Source organism: Podarcis tiliguerta (assembly GCF_965153285.1).
Source record: "Podarcis tiliguerta genome assembly, chromosome: 1".
In the NCBI taxonomy this organism is placed as follows: Eukaryota; Metazoa; Chordata; class Lepidosauria; order Squamata; family Lacertidae; genus Podarcis; species Podarcis tiliguerta.
Genome location: NC_139534.1, coordinates 5,820,417 through 5,833,487, shown reverse-complemented (window position 1 = coordinate 5,833,487; position 13,071 = coordinate 5,820,417). Strand labels below are relative to the sequence as shown.

General features: G+C 41.3%; 2 protein-coding genes across 12 annotated transcripts in view; one reads left to right on the top strand and one right to left on the bottom strand.

Annotated features, from left to right (window-relative positions):
* AGAP1 (ArfGAP with GTPase domain, ankyrin repeat and PH domain 1) overlaps positions 1 to 13,071 on the top strand; it is a 319,294-nt gene that overhangs the window by 182,660 nt on the left and 123,563 nt on the right. For all 7 annotated transcript variants that reach the window (XR_014502416.1, XR_014502417.1, XM_083400967.1 and 4 more), the window contains one exon: positions 3,968 to 4,136. Coding sequence is in view for 5 of the 7 variants with exons in the window: in XM_083400967.1 (XP_083257093.1) it covers positions 3,968 to 4,136 (169 nt within the window). In the remaining 2 variants the exon portion in view is untranslated. The remainder of the gene's footprint in view (positions 1 to 3,967; positions 4,137 to 13,071) is intronic.
* TRPM8 (transient receptor potential cation channel subfamily M member 8) overlaps positions 1 to 13,071 on the bottom strand; it is a 298,169-nt gene that overhangs the window by 262,157 nt on the left and 22,941 nt on the right. The window lies entirely within an intron of this gene.

Genomic DNA, 13,071 nt, shown 5'->3' with positions numbered 1-13,071 from the left:
AGCACGCCAGGCACTTCTGTCTTCCACTGCCTCCTGCAGTTTGGTCAGATTCATGTTTGTAGCTTCGAGAACACTGTCCCACCATCTCGTCCTCTGTCGTCCCCTTCTCCTTGTGCCCTCCATCTTTCCCAACATCAGAGTCTTTTCCAGGGAGTCTTCTCTTCTCATGAGGTGGCCAAAGTATTGGAGCCTCAGCTTCAGGATCTGTCCTTCCAGTGAGCACTCAGGGCTGATTTCCTTCAGAATGGATAGGTTTGATCTTCTTGCAGTCCATGGTACTCTCAAGAGTCTCCTCCAGCACCATAATTCAAAAGCATCAATTCTTCAGCGATCAGCCTTCTTTATGGTCCAGCTCTCACTTCCATACATCACTACTGGGAAATCCATAGCTTTTACTATACGGACCTTTGTTGGCAAGGTGATGTCTCGAAGTGGGATGGGATAATTTTAATTATTATAAAAAGAAAGTTCAGCAAAAATTGAAGATAGTTGTAATCTCTGACAGTAGTCCCTAACTTGGATTGTGCAGTTACTTTTTATTTTAAAATTGCAAAATGTTTGCTAACTTCCTCTTAGTCATTTATAAGCAAAAGTCTATTTCAACACATGTGTCAGGGAGAATTCAGAGGAGGAAGTGACAGAAGAGGCGGAGCAGGGGCTCAGGGATGCTGTGGTGCCCTTCAGCCGCCCAGAGACAGAGGAAGTGGAAGAGCGGGCGGATGTTGCAGAGCCCTTCACCGCCCAGAGGCTTGGGAAGGGAGCTCAGACTCTGGGAGGGAGGGGGCTTTCAAATCAGCACAGACAAGGAGGGAAATGAAACATAAGGGTCAAAGATGTCTCATGCGATTTTCCCGCCTCCTTTGTTGGCGGGAGAATCGAAGGAAACCACTCCCCGAATCTGACTCAACGGATTCAGATGCATAACCCTGAACTATAGCTGTTTCTTGCACATATGTAATAAAAAATGTAAATATCAAGCCGACTGTGCCTGGGTGTTAATGTGAAGGGGAGACACCACCTTTACAACATGTTGTACAGCCTTATGTGCAGTGAGCACTAGTGTAGTCAAATTATCACACCAGCACTGCTCTGTTTGCACAAATGCCAAGGGTCTCCTCAGAAAGAAAAGCAATGACTATCAATATAGTGGGTGTATTGTAGGAATTTATTGATTGATTAATGTGTTTTGAGTTTAACTTCAACTACCACATTGCCCACAGCTGACTAAGATGAAGTTGCCAGTTAATGATAACTGTAGGCAATTACGTATGTTGTATTTTACTAGCACAAGAGATTGTGTGCAGATCTCAGTTTAACAGAAATGCTTGCATCTAGGTAGCAGAAGTAAAGTGTATTTTTGGATGCACTATGCTGCTTTACAGCAATTGCTGTGCAGATATTCAGAACAGATTGGATGTGTTGTTGCATCTTATTATTTCTGTAGGAATCCGTTTGGTGTACCGAAGTCCTAATGGAATATGCCACGACCTTCCCCACACAAACTGACTGCCCAAATCCCCTTGAAAACAGCTCCACAGAAGGTGGTACCCGTGCTAAGCTGTGCTTCTGTCAGCAAGCTGAGAGCTGTGGGTCTCTGACATGGCACTCAATTGCTAGCAGGTTTCTCTCATTGCACCTCATTTGCATCTGGGACATCAATTAGCATGTTTGTTGAGGCTAATTGAATGAAACTCAATCATAGCTCTTAATTGCTTGACTATGTGAAAAGAAATCACATTAATGCAGCTAATTAAGTGTATGGCAATAGATGCAACATAATTAGGAGTGGAATGTAAAAAACAAGCGATGGCAGAGGTGCAAGAGCCATGGGGTGCAGGGCATTCAGACGCTCAGTTACCTTGATATGAACACCTTTCGGGAGGAGACCCTCCTGGCTCTGGTGCTTTTTGTATGCTGCTGAATTATGAACGTGGAAAACTTGAGAGGCAAAATGTAAATGGATTTGCAATTACTACTTTTTCAAGCTGTTGAGGGGCAGAAGATAGCACTTCTGGGGTGGGCCACTATGGAGTGGGCTCTGGGGACTTGTTAAGTGCTGTTTAAAAGTACTTGGCTTTGAATTACCCTCGCGTCTTGTTAAAGGTTCTTTCCCCCTCCTGTCCCCCCATCTTTTTTTTTTTCTGCGATCAGCATTTTCTACAACTAACGTCTAGGGGAGTTTTCTTTGTAATATTTGCATATCAAAATCAGGCTTGCTATCTTCTCTTTAACACAGCATATTCCAGATGACAGGGTCATCTTCATCTTTTCCTAATGCGATCATACAATAAATCACTATTCTGAAGTGGCTATGCTTCTTTGTAACCTTTTATTTCTCCAGGGCAGCAAAATTTGCGATGGAAAAGTGTTGAGATCTTGCTGGAAGGAAACAGCACTTTGCCAGTTTCCTAGTCTGTGAAACAATTACTGTTATGTACTTTATATACAGTGAAAGGGACTGTTGCATTACACAGTGTTGAAACATTAAGGAATGGTTTAAGATGACATTTCGTACAGTGATGTTAGCGTCACAGTTTCATTGAAAAACAGTATTGACATCTCCCCCTGAAACACTCCCCTCTGCCGCCACTGCCTAAAATGTATTTGTGGCTTATATACTAGAAGCCATACTATATTGTACCTGGAAAAGGTGAGGGGTTCATAACATGAGACTGATAAAACGGACAGAGAACTACTGGAGCCAGCCCCACAAACAATTATTATGGGGGGCCCAGGCACCTACTGATTTTGTAGAATCTGCAGGAGGTAAAAACACTGGGTTTAAAACCGCTCCATCGAGCACAATGTCATGATATGTTGGGAGATAATAATAAAGTTCACTATCCCTGGTCTAAAAGTTTAGGATACATTTTGAAAGCATTTTATTTCATTTACATGGAATATACAATCAAGGATTAATTAAGATTTTAAATTATTGTTCTTGTCTCAAGTTGAGCCATGGGCACTTAACATGTATGTTATAGAAATTTGAAAGTGGGGGCTAGTATTGACTTCAAAAGGTAATGTACGCTTTTTGCAATGATACTGTATGCGATTTGTCAAGACTAGCTTCTGAACTGTCAATGTCTTTCATTCTTCTCTCTCAGTAATAACCTTTAAAAACAATCATACGGCTACACTATTTACCCAGCTTTTTTTTCATCCATTTTTCCTTTCTTTGCAGTTAGATTTTGGAATATAAGTAGTACTGTCAGTGAAAAGCATAGATGCATAAGAGTGATTTCCCCTACTTTGTACCCCATTGGAGTGGCTTTGCCTCATACCATGCATCTAATTCTGGGCTAATTCTTTCATTGGTGCCTTTTATGCCTTTATGCCTGTTAAAAATTAGGTCTGTTAATTGTGTTCTGCGTGACTCCTACATTGATGGAGCTTTTTCACATTCATCTGCATTTTATTGTCATAAGTCGCTTTAATTTGTCTTTAAAAAATACAAGTTTTTTAAATAAATAAGGTCTGTATCATCAATCAAGGCTGTTACACCATGGGGTAGATAATTTAAAATACTCATTTTAGGCAGGCATCTGAAAACTGTTCTGTTGAATAAGCTAATACAGTTTCCCACTCTCTGTCTATGCTTTTGCATGTCCATGTGTGTCATGTATAACAAAAATATTACTTGTTTGCTGTCTTTCATATATAGGCTCCAAAGAGCTGCTTTACATGTACCCACGGGTTTGAGCTTTCCCCAGTGGGAATTATATACCTTCCTGTTTAACAGCCTAGCGTCTCCTATGCTATGTATAGTCTGCTTTCAGAAGTTCTCTGAAGTTCAACAGTAGTTTTGCATATAGAACAGTGCACTGCTGTTTTAATAAATCAACACCCAAAGCCCTATTGGGCATACGGAACTAGTCATGTAAGGTCTTTGGATCCTACCATCTCAAAATCACATCCATCCTCTCTCCCACATTAAAATACATACCTTCGTGTTCCTTTCATGCAGGATTATATGCAGAATGTTCATGGAAAAGAAATTGATCTTCTGAGGACCACAGTTAAAGTCCCAGGGAAGAGGCCACCTCGAGCTACGTCAGCATGTGTACCCATCTCCACTCCGAAAACAAACGGCTTGTCCAAAGACATAAGCAGTTTACAGATCTCACCAAATTCAGGTAAGTTTTAAAGCAACACGGCTACAGTCCATTGCAGTTCTATGATTTAAGTGTTGCTGGTTTTTTGTATGGAGGATCACTCTGTTGTGTGACCCCAACTGCCACCTGAAGTTGTACATTCCAGGCATTGTGTCAGTGTACCTCCCAAGGTATTCTAACTGGTGTGCAGAATGCAGAACTACTAAGGAGTTGGTAGTTAGCAACGTCTGCACCCCAGGCAACATTTCTGACCCTACAAGCAACTTTTTCAACCCCCAAGACCCATTTTGCTAGAGGAGGTGGAGTCTGTGGCAGGGAAAGAAACCTGTGCCCTTTTGAAATGATCAAGAGGGAACAAAATACCTCCCCATGGCTTTGCACTGGGATCTCTCTGCATGTGTGTGTGTGTGTGTGTCTGCCTGCATGTGAGAGTAGGTGTTGTGTATAGTGTAAGAGTGTGGGGTGGCCACATCCGCCAGTGGCAGGAAACAGTGCCGTCTCGGGACAAAAAACATGTCAACTATCTAAGTCTTGATTTGATGATGCAATGATCGGGGGACTGATAGAGCAAATAATCAGGACAAGAGTGGCTACCAGATAAAATTTGAGCTTGTGAGTGTTAAAACACAGGTTGTGTTTCCCTCACCTTTACCATAAGGTCAATGGGTCTTTACTTCTAGGACGTGTTTAGAACACCTGATACCTGTTTCAGTGTTTTGTGTTGGAAGCTGATATCTTAAGACTGCACCAGTCTACTTGCGTTGGCAGCAGCATATACTTCTTTTATCCCCTGCCCAGTGTGTTGGGCTAAAGACTGTTTGAGACTGCCTAATGGTTTTCATGGAGGCCATGAAGTGCCAAGCCAGCCCAGCAACAGGGGTCCTCCAACACCATGCCAGAAACTAGCTTGGTTAGAGATGCTGGAAGGCATGAGGGTGGTTGATAGACCAGCAGCATCCCCAGTCTGCCTCTGGCCCAATACCAGGTGCAGACCTTCTAAATCAATTCCAAGATCAAGTGGTTTTCTGTTGAGGTGGCGCTTGTATGAACAATAGCACTTGCTGCCCTCAGCCCCTTGGTCTAGTCTGGTGCTGAACCGAGAACCCAGATGGGCACAACGGAGTTAGGTCAGGGCCACCTATCATTAAAGTTACCAGACATCCCCATTTCTCGAAGACAGTCCCCGGATTTACAAATCCGTTCCCATACAAAATCCATTGAAGTTGAAAAGTGTCCCCAGATTCATTGAAAAAAATCTGGTAACCTTAACCTAGCTCACCTATCCAAGTCGCAATAAGGCAAGCCTTTCATCCACAGTCAAGTCATGGACAAACATGATCTTGATACAGGCTAACCTGGCATTCAGTGACAGCACCTTCAAACTAGACAGCTCAAATGATAAAGTAGCAGTAGCTTCCAGAGGAGTGGGAGTGCTGAAACAGGACAGTGACCAAACATGTGGGTCTCCACCCCAGATAACAGTCAGCTCCTCCACTCCAACTATACCTGCTATCTTCCTACACCGTCACATCCTAGCACCATCACTCAATGCCATACAATACAGCAGGAACATTAGGACCACAGATAATAAACAACCACTTGAAGGCTGAAGCTGCCACTTGAGTCACTTTCCACAAACCAACAATATTTTGAATCCCAAACAAATGTTTATCTTGCTGTTTCTACTCGCATAGTTCACTGGGAGGGGGGGATTCTTATAATTTCTAACGTCAAAACTAGTGTGCTTCAAAACAAAATACTGTGGTGGCCAGTTCATCATATGTTTAAATTTGTAGGCAGGGACTGGTTTTTCTGAGTACCAAATGCAGGCACAGTGTGTTTGGGGAATGGTTCCCACGTGCAGAAATTGCAGTTTGAAAGGACATGGACATGTGATGCAAGAATGGGAAAGGATTGGGTCCCTGCTGGTCTGGATTTTGCCTGTGAAATGTGTGCTCTATGATGCAAGAATTAGTATGGAGTGCATCATATAAAGCAGCTTTGCATCAATTAACTTCTAAAACACGCTTTTTTCTTAAAAAGAATAAATGCTTAAAAGAGTCTTTACAGAAAACTTTTTAGCATAATACAGGGGTTACACCTGTGACCCTCCATATCTTGTTGGGATTCCAACTGTCATGAGCCCCGGCCAGCATGGCCAGTGATCAGGAAGGTTGGGGGTTAAAGTCTGGCAACTTCTGAAGGTTCCCCATTTCTGAGCTACGAGAACACATGAAGGGAAAAGGTGGACCCAAATTTTGTGGGTGGAATTAGTGAAAATTGCTTCCAAGTTTCTCAGGGGTTTCTCCAGTTGGCCTGTTTTCAAAAGGCACTGTAATGAATCCATCTTTATCAATGAGGGGGGGGGGGGATTTGCTTTTTCATATGGCATGGGGTAGGAATTGCAAGAAGGCAGTTTGATGACCTGTTTTGAGTAGTTTACCAAAATATAGGGAGAAATGAAAGTGAATGTAAGTTAGCAGCATCTTACAGTTGTTGCTCATGTTTTAATCCAAGTCATTCTAAAATTTACCAGATGCAAGTCCTTGTAGTTTAGAGCAAGAACAAATTTGACTTAGCTCCCACTATGCTTATATGACATTGAAATCTAATCTGTTTCTTCTCCTTATTCTTATTTATACCCCGCCCATCTGGCTGAATTTCCCCAGCTACTCTGGGTAGCTCCCAACACAATTAATGATGGTGGTGGTGGTGATGGTAATAATAATAATAATAATAATAATAATAATAATAATATAAAAGCGTTCAAACATCGAAAACTTCCCATGCCTTCAGATGTCTTCTAAAAGTCAGATGGTTGTTTATTTCATTGACATCTGGTGGGAGGATGTTCCACAGGGCACCACCATTGAGAAGGCCCTCTGCCTGGTTCCCTGTAGCTTCATTTCTTGCAGTGAGGGAACCGCCAGAAGGCCCTTGGACCTGGACCTCAGTGTCCAGGCAGAACAATGGGGGTGGAAACGCTCGTTCAGGCATACTGGGCTGAGGCCATTAGGGCTTTGAAGGTCAGCGCCAACACTTTGAATTGTGCTCAGAAACATACTGGGAGCAAATGTTTTGTTAACTCTCTCTCTCTGGTTCCCCCACCCCTCTCCCTGAACATATTTTCAAGTAATACCTTATGTACCAGAAAAGGTGTAACATTGGAGCTGCACTGCAGGGAGAGTAGCTGAGCCCAGACAGGAGAGAAAAATGAAAATGCAGCTCATCAATCTGATTTCTATACTTAAAGATAGCTTCTGTCATTTCATCCACAAGTGAAACCTGTTATAACATAACCCCAGATTTGAAGAGAGAGCCAGTCATTTTGTAAGATCCAAATGGGTTTTTTTTAAATTGAAACAAACTAATTTTTTGCCTTGCATTTTCATTTCTTTACAACTGCTCTGTGCAGGTCTGCCATGAAAACTGAATATATAGCAGATGATAAACAATAGCCACTGTACGTAGTTGCCAGTTATTTAACTATTATCCATAGAGCCAGTTATTATTTTAAATTCAAGAAACAAAGACCATGTTTGTAAAATCTATTGCATTAAGACTTTTTGGATACTAAACAGAATATGTGGGGGAAGTATATTACTAATGTTAAATTATTATTTTATTATTATTACTTATATAAATTAATATGTATATGCTGTTTATATGTAAAAATGACTTCGAAGCATCCTACAACTATAAAATCAATATATTATTAAAATACACAATAACAAACAGCTACTTTGTGGACTAGAAGTATAAGGATTGGTAGAAATTCATATTTCAGAGGCAGCCCAAAAGATATTTCATAATATCTTACATTTACTTTTTAATACCCCAGCTTCACACATTAGAGTTGAGACAGGGCAATTTTCATTAGTTGCCACAGCAGAAATTCACACAGTTCATACCAGCTACTGATAGGCTTGTATGAATGACAGAGTTCCCAAATTGTATCGACAAGAACAAGTCTCATAGTTCAAAATTCTGCAAAGGATAATTGGCATGCCAACATAAAAATCAATATAATTTTTCAGAGGCCTCTGTGGCACAATTGAGCTAGTCAACTCAGCTAAATTGCAGATAGGAATAGGATTTGAATGTTAAATGTTCAAATGCACAGTAGCAATACAATAGGTTCCATTATTGCAAAAGGGCCTGCTTCGTGGAAATGCTTCACCAGACCCTTGTAAGCTCAAAGGAGCCTTCAGGCCAGCATGCTTTCAGACAATGTAATCTGTGGAATTGTGTGGTCAGCTGCTATGTGAAAGAACACTAAATAGTTGTGGGTCAAATGAGGAAGAAGCATTGGATCGCTGTTTACCTTGTGTCTACTATCATTCTCAGACAAGAATGCTTTTTTAAATAAAATTTGACATTACTGTAGTATCAACCAAGCTGGAACATTTTACTCGTGGGAAAATTGAAGATCCAAGTTACAATTTTGAACATTGATATGTTGAGTCTAAACAATGAATCAACAACCTGCTTGATAGCTACTGATGAATCCATGATCATTGAGCATGAATATGAAAAAGAACTATTTTTTTTCCAAATAATCATTTCTTCTTTAATTTTAAATTAGCTCATTCTGTTTCAGCTGTAACCCATCATGTAGATCAGACCTTGAGGCAGCACTGTGTTACTGTGCCGCCTTTTGATAGAAAAGGGAATTGTGTCCCTGTGGGTTCTGCTGGATCTTAATGGTACACATATCATCAGTCAGGTTATCTGTCTGGATCCTCTAAATGGGCAGGAGTTGAATGGAATGCCAGATAGTGCCAGGAGATTCATGCTTAATGCTGTGGCCTTTGTCTTATGATATCCCACAGTGTTGCATTTTATCTTCCATGCTGTTTACATCTATATGCAACCACATGGGCGGGTTGTTTAGAAATTTGGAGTTTGGTATCATCATTAAAATGCTGCTACTCAACTCTCCTTCCCATCACAGCTTGGGGAGGTCATAGATATTATGAATTAACGTTTGACAGAAGGAAAGAAGGGCCACACTCCAAGGCAGTTGACTCACCAGCCATTATCCACCTCCCATTCAATCAACACTCATTGTTCACTCCCCATTCCCGGGGGCTAACTGAATTTGAGCCACACCTCTTGACCTCATTGGCTACTACAGTAGCCAGGAGGAACCAGCCAGAAATATAAATTTAGAGCCAGTTAGCAAGGGAAGCTCGCTCCATAAGCTAGAGGGAACCTCAGCTGATGAAGCATCTCAGCCCAAGATAACAAAAGCACCAAGGTGAGTTAAGCTGACTTGGGCGGAGAAGGTAAGTAACACCCATTTATTTAATTATTTAATCAAAACAGCACAAGGCAAGGGCACAGTAAGGTCACTCTTCTAGGATCGAAATTCTGTAAGATCCAAATGACGTAAGAATTTGCAACTCAGGAATTAACTTCTAGAGGTAGGAAATTTATAGAAAAACTAATGCTCTACCTTAGCAGGGAAGCTTGGGGGCCACAGGAAATTAAACTAAAACCTTCATATTTTAAAGTAGATATAAAAAGTATATGTTATACATAACACAAATCCTGCCCTTTTAGTTTTAAAAAGGGCATTCTGATCTGAATTGGAACCTCCTCAGCTCCTGTCGACTCCCCGCCCCCAACAGTTCAAAAGCTGCACTGTAGCTTGTTCATCACATCAGTCTCCATACCTTTTCAAAAGGGGTCCAAGGGAGGTCCTGGAAATTACAAGCCAGCTAGTTTAACATCTGTCCTTGGAAAATTAGTGTAAAGTATTGTTAAATATAAAGTAACCAAGCATATAGAAGTTATCTTACTGAAGCAGAGCCAACATGGCTTTTGCAAGGCCGAATCCTGACTCATGAACATATTAAGAGTTCTTTGAGAGTGTCAGCAAGCATAGGTGATCCATTTCACATAGTATGCTTGGACTTCCAAAAAGCTTTTGACAAAGTATCTCACCAAAGACTCCTAAGTAAGCTTTAGCAGTCAGTGAATAAGAGGAGATAACTTATGGGCCAGGAATTGGTTAAATAGCAAGAAGCAGAGAGTCTGAATAAATGGACAGAGGTGTGGCAAGTGGAGTCTCCCAAGGATTGTATCCGGACCTGTGCTTTTTAGCAATATAGAGTTAGGGGTGAGCAGTGAGGTGGCCTAGTTTGCTGATGATACTAAATTGTTCAGGGCCATTAAAACAAAAGGAGATTGTGAAGAGCTCCTTTCTAAACTGAGCGAATGGGTGGTAAAATGGCAAATGCAATTCATTGTAAGCAAGTGTGAAGTGATGCATGTTGGGGCAAAAAAAATTCCTAATTTCACAGGTGTGCTCATGGGTTGTGATCTGGGGATGACAGACCAGGAATGAGGCCTTGGGGTCATGGTAGATAACTAAATGCTGATGTCGACCCAGTGTGTGGCGCTGTGAAAAGGTCAAATTACATGTAAGGGATCATTAGGAAAGGAACTGATAATACAACATAGTGCTGCTATACAGATCTATAGTGTGCCCATATCTGGAACACTGTGTATAGCTCTGGTTGCCTCTAAAAAGAGAGAGAGAGTTGGGAAACATTCAGAAAATGGTGACCAAAATTATCAAGGGAATGGAAGAACTCCTCTGTGAAGAAAGGTTGCAACATTTGGAAATTCTAAGTTTTTTTAAAAAAGTGAGTAAGAGGTCTATAAAATTATACCTGGTATGGAGAAAGTGTATAAAGACATTTTCTCCCCCTCTCAAAACATTAGAATTTGTGGACATTCAGTGAAGCTGAAGGTTGGAAGATTCAGGACAGATCAAATAAATTACTTCACGCAGCACGTAATTAAACTGTGCAACTCACTCCCTTAGTGATAGCCACCAGTCTAGATGACTTTAAATGAGGACTGGACAAGGGGAGAGGGCCACTCTAGCGCTCGAATCCTGCGTACGAGTTTCCCATTGGCGTCTGGTTGGCCACTAGGTGAACAAGATGCTGGGCTAGAAGGACCATTGTCCTGATCCAGTAGATGCTCATCTTATGTTCTTAATAATCTGGATGGAGGCCAACAAATTGGCTGCATCCAGTGACAAGAGTTCTTCCTATTCTGGCTTCAGTTCTTATTGCAATAGTTAGCCAAATGCAGCTGATAATTTTTTGACTGGCCAAGTAGAGAAAGCTTATTGCAGAATCATTTTGATATGTTGTTGTTGTTTAGTCGTTTAGTCGTGTCCGACTTCGTGACCTCAGAGCACTTCCCCTAAAAAGACCATGTGTTGTTTCATGTCTTAAAAATGGTATGCTGTGCTGTATTATGGTTGTTTTATGATTTGCACACTACAGAAATCTCTATTTTATTATGTATTAATTATATTTAACACCACTGGAATATCCTGTATGTGTTAATGGTACAGCTGTTATTAGCAATCATTAATACTTCTAACCATTATTATCTGTTAACTATGTGTGACACTTTGGACATGTTGCAAAAATATGAAGTTTGAGCCTCATAAATGAGAATTTCATATCTTATTAATCTTGATCATCAAGGAAGCTATGCGGTGGCCATTAGTAGGCTTATTTTATGGTAAAGTGCTGAGAATCAGATTAAGCTGTAATGGTCTGCCTTCAGACATTTCTTTTTTTTTAAAAAAAGAACAATTTAAGTGAGACTAACCTTCTTAAAAGTGTGGAATTTTTACTTTCTGTAAATGGGAACAGGCAGAGGGAAAAGATCTGCCCTGGATTAGTTTCTCCTGCTGTTCCTGCCAACTGCTTTGTGTCCTGGAAAATGTGAGTCTTGAACAGTGGATCCACAGTGCTTTGCTTGACTTGAAAACCAACTTTAATTAGTGGTCAACCCTGAGCTTTCCCCTGCCCTAAGGCCACCAGAGAATTTAGGGAAGGGGAGAATTCATATAAGGAAGTATCCTCCATGCTAAAGCAACCACTTCCTTGATTGTGAAAGGTATTTGAAGACACTCAGCCCCAGCCTCCTCCTCTCCAACTCCGGATTCTACTTTGCTTCTTGCTCCCAGAATCCCTCCTTCCTCCTCTTACGGGACCTGACGAAACAGTCCTTTTCACATTATCCTGGATTCTCCCTCCACACTGCAGAGATACCTCTACAGGGATGTGTATCTGAGCTTTGAGCAAGGAGAAGGAAGTGAGTTTGTGTCATATTGTGTTAAAAAGATATCCTCCTTGCTGCAGCAAGCTGGCAAGGGGATTTGTGGAGGCTTGATCTTGAAGGATTCTGTACAGCATGAAAGATCAGCGAAAGGGCGCTGGGATTGAATGCTTTGGGTGGGGGCTACTGGAAGAGATTTCCTACATCTCCTTCAGAGGAAGGGGGAATGACTGTCACTGTGTTTTTGAGGGCTTCTTGAATGCTTCTAGTGCTGTGTTTTGCACAGTGCAAGAATGCATAGATTGGGTTTTCCAGGTAGCCAACAACTAAAGCCCAGAAGTGTGGAGCAGGCATGCAGCTGCAGTTTACCACTAAAACATTATTTCACTGAAATATTTTCCATTAGGTTGCCTCAATAGGATAGATGAGAAGCAGGACTCTGCTGAAAGACCAGCTCTGCTGAAAGACCAGCTCCACCAGGCACCAGCTGGTCATTAGAAGAACAACTGTTCTCAGACACAAAGTCTTAAGACTGGAGTTTTTTTCCTCTTTTTGCACTGCCCCTTTTCCCCTATGTGTCATATTTATTAGATTGTAAACCTGCAAGCAGGGACTGTCTGATTTTATGTAAGCATTTGGCTGAAGAGTGGGGTAAAAATGCTATAAATGTATGTTACTTGTGTAGTAAACTTCTACTGACACTTGCAAACACAGTCCCTGCTCTGAGTGTTGCTTTCACTTTCCTTGTCCCTGTTTAAGGCCATAGAAAAAATATGCAGTTAATGCCTTGATTTCTTTTTATTATTCATGGGGTTATAATTTGACTGAATGAGAAGGGGAGGCGGTCACAGAAGGCAGCATT